Source organism: Microplitis mediator, chromosome 5, assembly GCF_029852145.1.
Source record: "Microplitis mediator isolate UGA2020A chromosome 5, iyMicMedi2.1, whole genome shotgun sequence".
Lineage (NCBI taxonomy): Eukaryota > Metazoa > Arthropoda > Insecta > Hymenoptera > Braconidae > Microplitis > Microplitis mediator.
In genome coordinates, this window is record NC_079973.1 from 13,337,351 (window position 1) to 13,350,757 (window position 13,407).

General features: G+C 30.2%; 2 protein-coding genes across 2 annotated transcripts; one reads left to right on the forward strand and one right to left on the reverse strand.

The window, feature by feature from the left end:
* Positions 1-3,327: 3,327 nt before the first annotated feature.
* Positions 3,328-5,722, forward strand: LOC130668011 (synaptic vesicle glycoprotein 2B-like). Its single transcript, XM_057469982.1, has 5 exons — positions 3,328-3,390; positions 3,456-3,617; positions 4,428-4,590; positions 4,678-4,799; positions 4,882-5,722. Exons 1-5 carry the CDS (start codon positions 3,336-3,338, stop codon positions 5,181-5,183), a joined length of 804 nt encoding a protein of 267 aa, XP_057325965.1. The 5' UTR covers positions 3,328-3,335; the 3' UTR covers positions 5,184-5,722.
* Positions 5,723-10,002: 4,280 nt separating this feature from the next.
* Positions 10,003-10,797, reverse strand: LOC130668845 (ankyrin repeat and KH domain-containing protein mask-like). The gene has a single exon (XM_057471333.1). The coding sequence runs from the start codon at positions 10,795-10,797 to the stop codon at positions 10,003-10,005; it is 795 nt and encodes a 264-aa protein (XP_057327316.1).
* Positions 10,798-13,407: the final 2,610 nt, after the last annotated feature.

The window sequence follows — 13,407 nt, forward strand, 5'->3', positions numbered from 1 at the left end:
TAATATTTTTGAATTAAATTGTATTTAAATAATTAACAAGCAAAAAAATCATGATTATTTGGACATCAGATTTAGCACAGTGGATAGCGTCCCGGCCTAGTAATCAGAAGGATCTCAGTTCGAACCCCGGTAGCCCCCAAATAATTTTATTTGTTATTTCCCATTAATTCAGTAATTAGTTAATTACACTCCAATGTAATGTCGATAAAAGTGTGATCAAACTTTTTTTTAATTATATTTATTAATTTAAATAATAATATTTTAGATCGAGCATTGGGTGAGCCTTAGATTTTTTGCTTCCCGAGGTTTGGCCGAGGCTTGATTTTTTGTTTCCCAAGCCTTGGCCAAGACTCAATTTTTTGTTTCCCAAGACTCGGCCGAGGCTTGATATTTCGTTCCCCAAGGCTGGGGACATGGCTATCATCCAAGGCTTGGATCAATCCTTGGCCCAATGCTCAGCCAAGGCACGTGCCAAGCCTTGCATAATCCTAGTGACGCTTGGCCAAGGCTTGGTCCAAACCTTGCCCAGTTGTTCTTTCCTACCTGGGACATGGTAAATTTTGTTCGATGTATTCGAAAAATTTCTATATTATCCGTAAATTTCACCATAATTCTATACTGTCCGTATGCTACGATAGCTATAACAATGTTGCTATAATTTTTTATGCAAAAAATACCGTGAAATTCTCTGAATGTAATTATTTTTTAGTTACCTGGGAACAGCAAGAAATATTCGATTTTTTCAGATTGAAAATCGCCAAATAAAAACGTCGTTTGGTAAATTAACTTTTGAAAAATTCCAACCGACTGAATATGATAAATAAAATATTATAAATATAATATTACACTTTATTAATAATAGCATTATTAATTTGATGAGTGATTAATTCAATTGCCTTCACTTATCAATTTAAAATCAAGCAAACTGGTCATACAACTGTGTATTATTAGCCACAATGTTCTTCGTCAGCTAAAAAAAAGCTGCTTCAGCTAATGTATTGCTCGAGTAAAAGTAAATCAAGTAAAGTTATGATTATAGATTAAAAAATATGTCTATCGGTTGACCCTGCGGGTCAGCCCTAAAACTTCCCGCTGTTTTCGAGCTCCTTGAGCTCGTAAACATTGTTGTGAATACATTTTCGAGCTCTTCAAGCTCGAAAATACGTTTGTATTCCATTGTTTTCGAATAAACCGTTTTTTACCAATTCTCTCCCCACAATATCCTGCGAACGAATTAACCGATTGAGACGGTTGAGGTGGCAATCGAAAGCTTTTATCGAGTTCTAGAATTGATTAGATTTTTGAATTGATCGATCCAACAGTTTTCGCAATATCCAACGAAAACGAAAAAAAAAATTTTTTTTTTTTCGTATTTCTTAAATATCTCAGAGTTTATTTGACTGAACGGTCTAAATTTTTTTTAAAAATCTAAGTTCAGAAAATACCTTTTGAATGCCGCAAGAACCATCTAAATCGTTTCATTCGTCAAAAAGATATGAGAGGTTTACATCCACACACGCACACACACACACACACACACACACACACACACACACACACACACACACACACACACACACACACACACACACACACACACACACACACACACACACACACACACACACACACACACACACACACACACACACACACACACACACACACACACACACACACACACACACACACACACACACACACACACACACACACACACACACACACACACACACACACACACACACACACACACACACACATACATACACACAGACATCGCTCTGAAAATGTCAGAATAGCATCCTAGCACCTTCAAATGTCGACATATGATAAAAACCGAGTTTTTGAAAATCGGGGTAAAACCAATAACTTTCCGAATTTTTTGAAAATTGTCGATTTTCTCAGCGGGAAGTTAAAAATTATTACTTCATTAATATGAAGTATCAGAAGTAAAGTATATACTTTATATGAAAAAAAAATCTGATAAAATTATAGAATATTTTTTTTAAAGATATTCTGATAATTTATGCAAATTAATTAATATAAATTTTTAAATAATAATTTTACCTTAGATGAAATAATAAACTATCTGTTAATTTTTCATTCAGAAAAAAAATGTTAGGAAAGTTTTTGTTTTTCTTAAAAAAAAAATGATCACCCAGATAGTCGAGGTGCGGGGAACTACCACCATATCCCGGAGGATGGCAGATGCCATCATCGTCCGTGACCCGGAGATTCGAAACTCAGTCCAAGAGTCTCGCTCTCTTCCCGGTTCGAATATGGGAACTGCCACAAGAACACGGAGAACGACATGCGTCAGTAACGTCCGTGCCCGACGCTTAAGACCTATTCATTGGACTCTCACTGGGGTGACATTAACACAGCATTGAAAATCTTATATATTCAAACTACTGTTATGACGAGTACATGTGAGAAGCGCTACAAGCAGCGCCATCTACGACAGAGTCGCGAAGTAACTTCTGGAAATTTATATATATACTATATATATTTTATAATTCAACTTATCTAATTTTTTTACGTATAGTGAAACCTAAGCTTACAATTAACCTTCTTAATAAGACAATTTATAGATAAATTGAGAAAAATATAGATAGCCTGAACTGGGATTCGAACTCAGACCATGTTGGAATCTTGCCGAGTGTTTTATAATTTTTGTAGAATTTTCATAAAATTTGTAGAAATTGATATTATAAAAGAATAAAGTTATGTATTTTATAAGTTATTCTCCAAATCAATAAACTTATTATCATAGTTCAATTGATATTGTCCTTGAGCGATAACATTTAGTGAGCAACTATGGGTTAACTCAACGTCCTTAAAAACTTAATATTAATTAATCATCAACATAATTCTTCAAATAAAATCTATTCTAATATTTACAACTATGAAAAATAATTTTTTATTTCATTCACTAATTTATATTAGGTGGTTTCATCTCACTCCAATGAACAGTGAGCAGGAAATGGGTCTTTTACCTTATATTTAATTAATATCGACTGTATTAGTATAATGATTCGGTGAATTTTAAGAAAACTAATATTTTTAAAGACATTACTTATGTATTCACTTTTTATGATAACACTTTCAAAGTTGATGAAAATTACGCAGTAATTACTATTAACAGTTTCAGCTCGAGTTACATATCTTATCACAAAATTAATTTTTAATCGATATTCTGTCTTGGAAAAACAGTATATATAAAACTAGTTAATATGCAATAAACATAATATAGATAATTTTTATCTATAGTTTCAATGTCACTATTTAATAAACGTAAAACTTGAGTAGAATACAATCATTCTTTTCATACCATGACAACCTCAAGAGTAGATGAAAAAGTTGTTCAAGCCGCTTTAAATGAAACAGGTAAAAATTAATTATTGTTAATTAAATTTTTCATAAAAATAATTATTAATATTTTTGAAAATAAGGTTTCGGCAAATTTAACTACAAAGTATTAATTATTGTTACTTTAATAGCAATAAATACTGGTATCAGTTTTGAGAATGTCAGTTTTGTTATCCCCGCAGCTACATGTGATTATAAAATGTCAACAATTGCGCAGAATGGCATTGCAATTAGTTTACTGATAGGTAAATATTGTGAAAGTTATTATTTTGTATGAAAAGAATTTTAATATAATTGTTTATTGATGTGTGATATCGGAATATTCGCTATTAGAATTTGACATCTTGGAAAAAATTATTTAAAAAAATTAATTCTGCATTAAATTTAAAATTTTCTAAGGATACCCGGGTCAGAAACAAAACTTGATTAATGCTCGCTTCACCATATTTTCTTTTGAAGTTATCGTTTTGCCGACGATTTTCCGATAAGATCTTGACTTTTTCAACTAAAATTAAATTTTTGTCAACTTTTAGAGATTTTTTCATCTTAGTTTCAACTTATTTGTAGTTTTCGATCTTAGTTTGAAGAATAGTTCTGATTCCTATGCTAGAATGGTAACCATTACTATGCTACATAGTAACGAAGATTTTTGTGAATATCCTGTTTGAATTTGCTGGAAAAAATCTTTGGAATTGTGGCAAAATTATGAGTGATAGCACATTCGATGCGGAATCAAATTTTGAGCAAGATGTGTTTTTTTTTTATTCATCAAAATTTCAGTTTTTTATTAACAAAAAAGATAAACAAAATAAAGAATCTTAAGTTAAATTTTAGTTTCCACTAGGATGTTCTTCCAGAATCAAATTTTATGGGTGATTCTTACTAAAAAATTCTCAAGCAAAATTTCTTAGTTGATTGAAGTAAAAAAATTATTTGAATCCAGAAACTCTGGTACCCTGCTCGTACATTACTTTGTGAGTAACTTAAAATAATTTGCTTTAAATTTCAAGGAAAATTATTAAGTGTATTCTTATGTATTTATAAAAAATGAATAGGAATGGCACTGGGTTCATATTTTTGGGCATGTATGGCCGAAACTAGCGGTCGGAAAATAAGTTTAATTTATGGTTTGCTTTTGGATGGCTGCTCAAATGCTCTAGCTTCTGTTATATCAAATTACTATAGATTCGTAATTTGTAAATTTTTCAATGGAGTCGGGTAATTTATCGAAAAATTAATTTAAATATGTCAAAATTTATTCAAATTCTTATCATGAATTTTTTTTTTCTTTTTTTTTTTCGTTAGTCAAAGTGCACAATTTACAGTAATCTTTGCTCATCTTGGAGAATTTCAACCTGATGACTATAGAGACAGGATGCTTAGTTGGATAGAATTTCCTTATATTTTTAGGACTATTTTGAATACAGGTAAATTACTTAAGAAAATTAACAAATTACAAAAAAAAAAAAATTAAATTAATGAATCGTTTTATTTTCTTTAAAAAAAAAGGGATCAGCTGGATTATTATTCCATTGAAATTCAGTTTCATAAGTGAAGCTACTTATTTTTTTTTTAACCCCTGGAACTTGTATATTTTAATATGTGCGCTAGTAGCATTTTTTACCGCATTTTGTTTGACTTTTCTACCAGAAACTCCTAAATATCTTGATGAAACTGGACAATATACTCAGTTAATGCATGTCTTTTGTCAAATGTATCGTCAAAATACCGGAAAATCAGATAAAAAATATAGAGTAAAAAAAATATACTTTCTGATGAATACACGCTATTGGAAATCTAAAAGAAAATGATTTGAGCTGAGTGAATAGCAACTTTTGTTCTGGAGATAATAGAGCATTTTTATCGCTTCGCATTCGAGGTATGCAAAAATTAAAATACGTTGAAAAAACCCAAGATAAATGACGATTATTCAAAGTGACTATAACAATTATCATTATCCTTAATAGTAAACTTTACCTTGCTGATTATACTATCATCGTATACCCATGTAAAAGAAAAAAATTCCGAAAAGGTTCATAACAGTGTTCTTGTAAATAATGAATGTATATCTAGTATATGAATTTATATCTATATAGTATTAAAATCGAATCCGATTCTTGCATTACTTCAGTCTGGCCCTAGTTGTGTTCATGGCACTCTCCATTTTCGCTAGTTGCTATATAGTTTTTTTTCGTCTTTTTTCTTCCGGATGACTGCCTCTGAAAACGTGGACATTGCGTTCCATGTCTTCGTGGACTTCAACATTGGCGTGAATCGGAATAAAGACATACAAAAATTACCAATATGGTCCAGCTTTACTATGACACCACAGCATACACAAAAATGTATACATTTCGAAAAAAAAAAACGACTTTAAAACCAACTATGACCAGTCTTTGACTCTTATCAGTACTGTTAAAAAACAAGGTTAGGAATAAAAAATTTGCTTGTTATTGAATTTTTCTATATTTACAAAATTGATCACCTCAAAGTTCAGAATGGTCTTAAATTTGCAACTTCACTAATTATTTACTATCTTTCGGAAACCATAACAAATTTTAAAATTATTTTTTCCGAGGCGGAAATTCCAATAGCGTATAATCAACCACTTTTTAACCCTTTGATGCTTTGGGGTCTCGAGGGATCTTGGTGTGAGCTATTTGGGGATAGCGACAATCATAAAACAGATTTTACTTGTTTAGTGTTACGATGAATTCCCTCTCTCTGTTCTTTAGTTCAGCGCTTGTGCTGCGACAGTGCCGTAGCTAAGATATATTAGCGACCGGCGCGCAGTGATAAATAAATCCATATTGTTCAAACTCATCGCGAGCAGTGAAATTTTCTTTCGGGATCTTAAACTTTAATAAATAATGCATGTAACCCATGAAAAAAAACTTCATTTTTTTACCGAGAAGTCAATGAAATTTTCATTTGTTTACTTAAAAGTTAATTAACAATGGAATAATAAACAAATAATTTTATGCTATTAACATTTTTATAAAATATAGATATTCGACAATAAATCCTGAAAATTTCATTAATTTATCTGTAACGGTTGTTTCGGAATCTATTTTTTAATTAAAAGTACTCAAAATTTTCATTGTAAAAAAAAAATGTTGTTAAATTAAAAATTTTGAAAAATCGTTTGAGGGGTTAATTTTTCATAGTGACTACATACGAAAAAAATACATAGAATTAATTTTCATGATCAAGTGGAAATTGGGGGGTCCACTTGACGTGATCTTGCTCAATGATACTAATTTGTCTCGAAGACTTCTCAATAGTTTCTGAGATATTCAATTTTACATCTAATTTTTTTATAAAAAAAAAATTTGCACACATCGAATTTAAATCAACTGTTTGTTTTAAATTTTTTCTAGCATTTAAAAAAAAAAAATCTTCAAAATCGGTTACTGTCAACGCTAATAATGATCTTCCACCGTTTTTTCGTGCACATCGAGTGGACTATATGCTCAATTTCTCACAAGTTGTTTGAATTAACGAGCCGCTACAAACGCCACAAAAAAAGCCAAATTAGTTCGTTCAAAAGTTAAAGAATATTTATATACATATATACACACATATATTCTATAAAATACCTATTACGATTTACGTTGATTCTTACACCGTCGGTTGTCCAGTGTTAGTTGTCTTGGTCCGGTAATTGTCCTGGTCCGTGTAATTGTCCTAGTCCGTGTAATTGTCTCGTGGTTACTCGGTCCTCCCGGCTCAGTGCTTCCTGGTTGTAACTTTGGGCGTCTAGATGGTTTGCCCGATCCTATTGACTGTGTCCCCGGGTGCGTCTGAGTCGTTACCCAGTCTTGCCGACTCTGTCTTGAATGTCTGTTCAGTCTGGCCGTTCCGGTCACTACTGTTCTTTTTCGCTGCTGTCTTCTAGTTTTATTAATTCCGCTCGATTATTTTCGGCAATGATCGAAAAACTCCTCTCTTAATTAATTATGGTTGGGCGTAGCGTCTCAGTATTTTCAATTAGCGCGCCCGGCTACAAGTCGAAAAACTTAATTGAATGCTCATTTGGGGTAGCAGGTAGGGTAGGTGACCATCCTTGAAAAATCACGATTTTGGTCGATAACGTAACTCAATTTACCCCGTTACAAATTATAGATGCCTTGTAACCGAGTTCGGAAAACGGAAAAAAAAGTTAAATGTTGTTAATTATTAATTTTACATTTTTTTCTTTACTTCTTAAGTTTCATTTGACCAAATAAAATTTTAATTCGATGAAATTTCAGCAATACGACTATAGATTTTTAATTTTTGATTTGAAATCAACAGTGACCGGGATTTTTTAATTTTTTTTAATTCATCAAATATTTCTATTTACTTTTATACTTTCATTTTTAAGTATATGTCTTTGGTTCTCTAGATTCCATAGAATAAGATGACGTCCGTTTCATGATGTCGAAAGGATAATTTGAAAAATTTTAAAGGTTTATTTCTTAGGTGACCGGGGCGACCTCACGCTCCCCTACTGTCAGACAATGACGTTAAGTTGATTGAAAATTCTTCTAAATTCTTCTGTCAAATTGCATCCAGATAACGGCAGTAGATTTGCACCAACTTGCACGCGAATATTATCCAGCCAAGGCTTGCCAGAAACTTGTCGTTAAGTTTGCCGAAAATGTTGAACTGCATAACTTGCTGAGCAATTATCTTTAGAGCGTGGCTATCAGGATATTTGAGATACCCTAATAGCCACTTTAGCTTGAAATTGACAGTAATTTGACATTGAAATTGCCTGAAATTCGCTGCCCGAATTTACTGACAAATTGACAGCAAAAGTTTGAAAGAAAAATTTTCGGTTAATTTTTGCTCAATTTACCCCAATAGCACAGTTCGCTTTAGCATAAGTTTACTTACAAAAGTTTTCTTGACTTTTTCTGTCAAATTTCCGTCAACTTGGGACTCTTCCGTTTTTGAGGACAATTAATATACAATTTGCCACACAACTTGACGTAAATTTACTACCCGAATTAGAATGCAAATTTACTTCAAAAGTTGACTAGAAAAAAGTTGTCAATTTTCAGGCAAATTTTACGTCCATTTATTGTTAATTCGACTTGAAAAATTATTAAGTATTTGTTTACCCTCAATGGGAAAGCTACCCTTAACATTAATACTATGGGAATCATTCCTATATTATAGGAACTGCTCCCATCAATTATGGACGTAGTTCCTATAACGGTATAAGAAAAAATTTCATAAAATTATGGGAACCGTACCCGTAATTTTTTTTCCTTATAGTAAATTATGAGTGGTGATCAATTAATATTTTATTGAAAATAAAAATATAAAGACAACAACGAATATTAATACTGATTAAACAATAAATTGATATAAAAACTTGACTTCAGACCACTAGGTTAACAGCAGCAACCCCTTGATTTTCTAAATTTGTTGTGGGGATGAATCATCACTTTTGTAATATTTAAATAATTTTATTTCAATTTCATTTATTTTTTTTTTTTATATAATTAACCTACTTTATTAATAAAGTGTCATAACAAAAATTCTACAGTTTGAACTTTGCGGCATGTAAAAATAATCGCTGTAGAGTTGATCTCTGTAGAGATTTTTATTATGAAAGATGTTCTCATGTAGAAATTGATCGATGTGAAAATAATCGTTTCTAGAGTTGTTGCGATGTAAAACTTTGTCTGTAGAGTTGACTCGTGTAGGGAAAAACTTATATGAACATTATATTCAAACATACATAAATTTTTGCCGCTTTATATAATTATATATTTTCGTATATAAAATAAAAATATACTTTGTTTTCATGCAGGAAATTTTTAAAAATAAAGTATTTTGTTTCATATAATAATAATTTGATTTTATTTTATTGAAAAAAATCAACCCCAATAGCTTACGCCAATAACAGGATTAATAAAATTATACATAATGTAAATATAAATTTATATATTTACAAAGCTTAACAAAATGTCTTATAACTAATGCAATATTAATATAATAATAATAAAATACATGTAATAAAAATTAATTCATTAAATTTACTTGATAATAACTACTGATTTGTTACAAACTAAATAATACTAAGTAAAAATATTCGTATAAATATTTCATTGTAATTTTTTTAAATTTTCATTGGATAGAAATTTAAAAATATCCCTCGTAAAAGTACTTGGGAGTTGTAGTTCTTGGAAAATATCATCAATTAAATCAGTAGCACTGAATAACAATTTCTTTCTTCTTAATGCTTTTTTTAACCGGTAATTTATTATTCCAGCATATAGTGGAAAAATAGATTGAATGGCAGAATCTAAAATCGTACTATCACTAACATATTTTAAACTTAAAGCTAATTTGTGGACACATTTATTATTTAAAACATAATGATACGTTACATTACTTTTACCAACAAATGTTATCTTCATTTTTTCCATTTCGCTTATGCACTGGTTGCGTAATGCGCCAAATTTTTCACTATTTATGACTGCTAAATTTTCTTCATTGACATAAAAATTCGCCGCACTACATTTCGCAATATGTTCCGTAATTATATCATTAACTTTTTTTGAATTATTCTGTGTTGAAATATTAAATGCTGTTTTACCATCACTGTTTTTTAAATTAACATCAATACCAGCATTAAGAAGTTATGATATTATCGTCAGTCGTATCCATCATTGCGCAATGAAGTGCTGAATCTTTAAAATCTGTCACTATATTTATATCAATCATATCATGATCTAAGAACAATTTTAATGCTTCCGAGTCTTGATTGTGGGCAACAACATGTAGAGGACTTTCTCCTAAACCGTGAGGAATTCCTCCAACATGTTTCATTACAATATTAACATTTGAACCGTAGGCCAGAAGAAGTTTTATAATTGGTAAATCTCCTTTAATAGCAGCAAAGAGTAGTGGTGATCCATAAGTATCAGCATCAGGATTCGGATCAGCATTATTTTTTAAAAGTAGCTCTACCATTTTTACATTCTGTCCATGAATAGCGATATTTAATGGTAGAGTGGCAACAGCTGTATGACCAGAAAGAAATATCGTATGGATACAGAAAGAGGATGATAATGAAAACTTACGAATTTCTTTACAATATTGGTAAACTGCCATCTTGAAACGGCGTAATTCAGAGAACTCAATTCGATGATTAACGTCTGCTCCAAAGCTTATTAGACTTTGAATTGTTGTCAGGTTATTCACTATCAGAGCAATATTAAAAACTGTACCCCAGCATTCACTTTTTGAATTTATATCAGCTCCTTTGCGGAGCAGATAGTCCACTAATTGTTGATCATTATTCAAAGTTGCTATGTGAAGCAACGTTAAACCACCCAAGACTGGAATCACTGCATTGATATCTTTGATCACACCTCGTTCGATCGATTTGGAAACGTATTCGTAGGTAAACTCTGATAATTCCATTGTAATGAATTTGATATTGTTGGTAATTGTTTATTTTTAACAAATGAACTCTTAAAAAACGAACTTGAGCACTACACTGTTAGAGTAACTGTTCACTTTGTACTAATTCAACGTTAAATTATTGGTAAACGTTGGTTATACTGATGTAGTCTTAAGACGAGAGTAACTGTACGACTTGCAGTCTCAAGATCAAAACTGAGTTTAAATGATGATGTCTATGGTACTTCCGACATTAGCAAAAATGCCCCCGACAATGATTTTTCTTGCCCCACTCTTCAAAATCCATCGTCATTAGTGCAACAAAGATAGAATTATTCAAAAGTAAACCCATACAGGACAACAATAGTTCTTAAGTTGTTCTGAAAATTAATTTCTTTCTACTAAAATTAAATTTGTCCATTTGACAATACGGGAATCCCAATGAGTTCATTGTCTCAACTATTATAGTTTTCCAGTCTTTCTCTCTCAATAACTTTATCCTTTTAATCTTGAAATCTAAATAAATAATGAGCTAACGACGATTCTATGTTATAGAAATATTTATACTAAAACTAAATATTTAAGAGTATTGTACATATGCAGATCATTAAATACTTATGTACTTTACTATTGTAGTACCGTATATGAGTGTCATTACGACAATCCATCTTCGAAGCATTAAGGTTTTTCGAACTAATTACACTGTTAAATTTTTACCTGAGTCCTTATGAGCGACTTAATAATGGTCCGGGGAACATTTTCGTATCTACGATAGAGTTGAGTTAAATTAAAATATATCGTTGCCGGCAAAAATGAAATTTTTTTTTTTAAGGGCAACTGAAAATTTTTTCTATTTACTTTGAAAATCATTTGAAAAAAAAAAAAAAAGATTTGGCGTATTTGAGTCCTCGAAACCTTAGAATTTTCTTAAGTACCCCGCTTTGCCCCCCCCCCCCTTCCCCTATATATACATATATTTATCTTAAAAAACCCAAAGATTTAACTTGTAGAAATATTTTATCTTCAGGTTTATATACAATTTCTAACTGATATTAACTAAATTCGCAAATTTATACATTAGGGTGTGCCAAAAAAAATCGATAATTTTTTTATTTGACTCCCCCACAAAAAATTTGTTGGTCAGCCCTAAAAAAAAGTTCAGTTAAAATTTCAGCCCTTAATTTCAATTTTAAGAGGTCCATCATCGATCTCAAAGTTTTCCCATTTAAATAACATGGGAAAACTATTTTTTTACATTATTTATGGCTGCAAACTGTGAAGATTTTTTTTTTTGACATTGTTGATCAGTGAACCTTCTTAAGCTATAAATTGTCTATAAAAAAATTCATAGAATCAAATCTGTGCACTCAATATTTCGTCTATTAATGACGTTAGAATATGCGAATTTTACGAAAATTCGTTATTTTTACATCTGGAAACTAAACTGTTGGTTGTAGAAAAAAAAGTTAAGTAGTAATTTCGTAGTACATTTGATTTTCTACAAAATTGCCATTGAGAACTTTTTTGTATGATGAACATATCAATAGTTATGAGTTTTCGAAGTCTTATTATTTAAGTTATTTACTTATAACAATTAAAATATTGACTATTAAAAAAAAAGTTGAGTAGTTATTTTGTAGTACATTTGATTTTCTACAAAATTGTCTTTATGAACTCTTCTGTATGATGAACAGTTCAATAGTTACGAGCTCTCGAAGTCTCATTATTTGAATTATTTGATTATAACAATTAAAGTATTGAGTACAGAGACAACAGTTATTTAAAAATTCGGTAAAAAATCCAATACACTACATATATACGCGGAAATTTTATCTTCAACGACTCAATAAATTTGAGCTCCAAAAGTCTCAATTATACATTTATTAAAATTATCAGTTTAACCTATTATCTGTTGAAAATAATTTGAATCAAGATTCTTTAGCAGTATTTTAAATTTATAAAAAAAACTCGTAATAAGACCATCATATCATTAATAGTTGATTGTTTATTTACTATTTCTATTTCTTGATTACAAAAATCTAATAAAATAAAATTTTTTTTTGTTTTAATTAAAAAACAAAAAGATTTTCTAATTTTTTTTCGGAGTATCCGACACTTAAATATTACTAACACATGCTATTAAAGATTTTTTCATTATTTAAAGGTAATTGTTGCGGAAGTTAACCAAAAGTTAATAATTTTACATTTGAATTTCGATTTCTTTATGCAGTTGAAACAAAACTCAAGCATAATTTTTATTGAAGATTCCATTTACCAAATTAAATAATATCAACTTATGTGATATGATATTTTCTGATCTTAAAAATTAATTGTAGATGAAAAACATCATCTTTATTATAAAATTTATTAAAATAAAAATTATGTATTTTTTAAATAACTGTGAGCTTTAAAATTGATGTTATTTAAAGTTAATCCTTCAGACAATGAAAAATAATCATTTAGATAAAATTAGGTAAAATACAGTGTGACTTTAAATTTTGTGACTTAAAAGTTTTAAGTAGTGTGAAAATAAAGTATATTTATAAGTTAATTATCGCTGTGTGTATTTTTTATACTTTTCACTCACTCAGGCTTCTAAATTACTCTAAGTTAATTTTAATTTCGAGAATA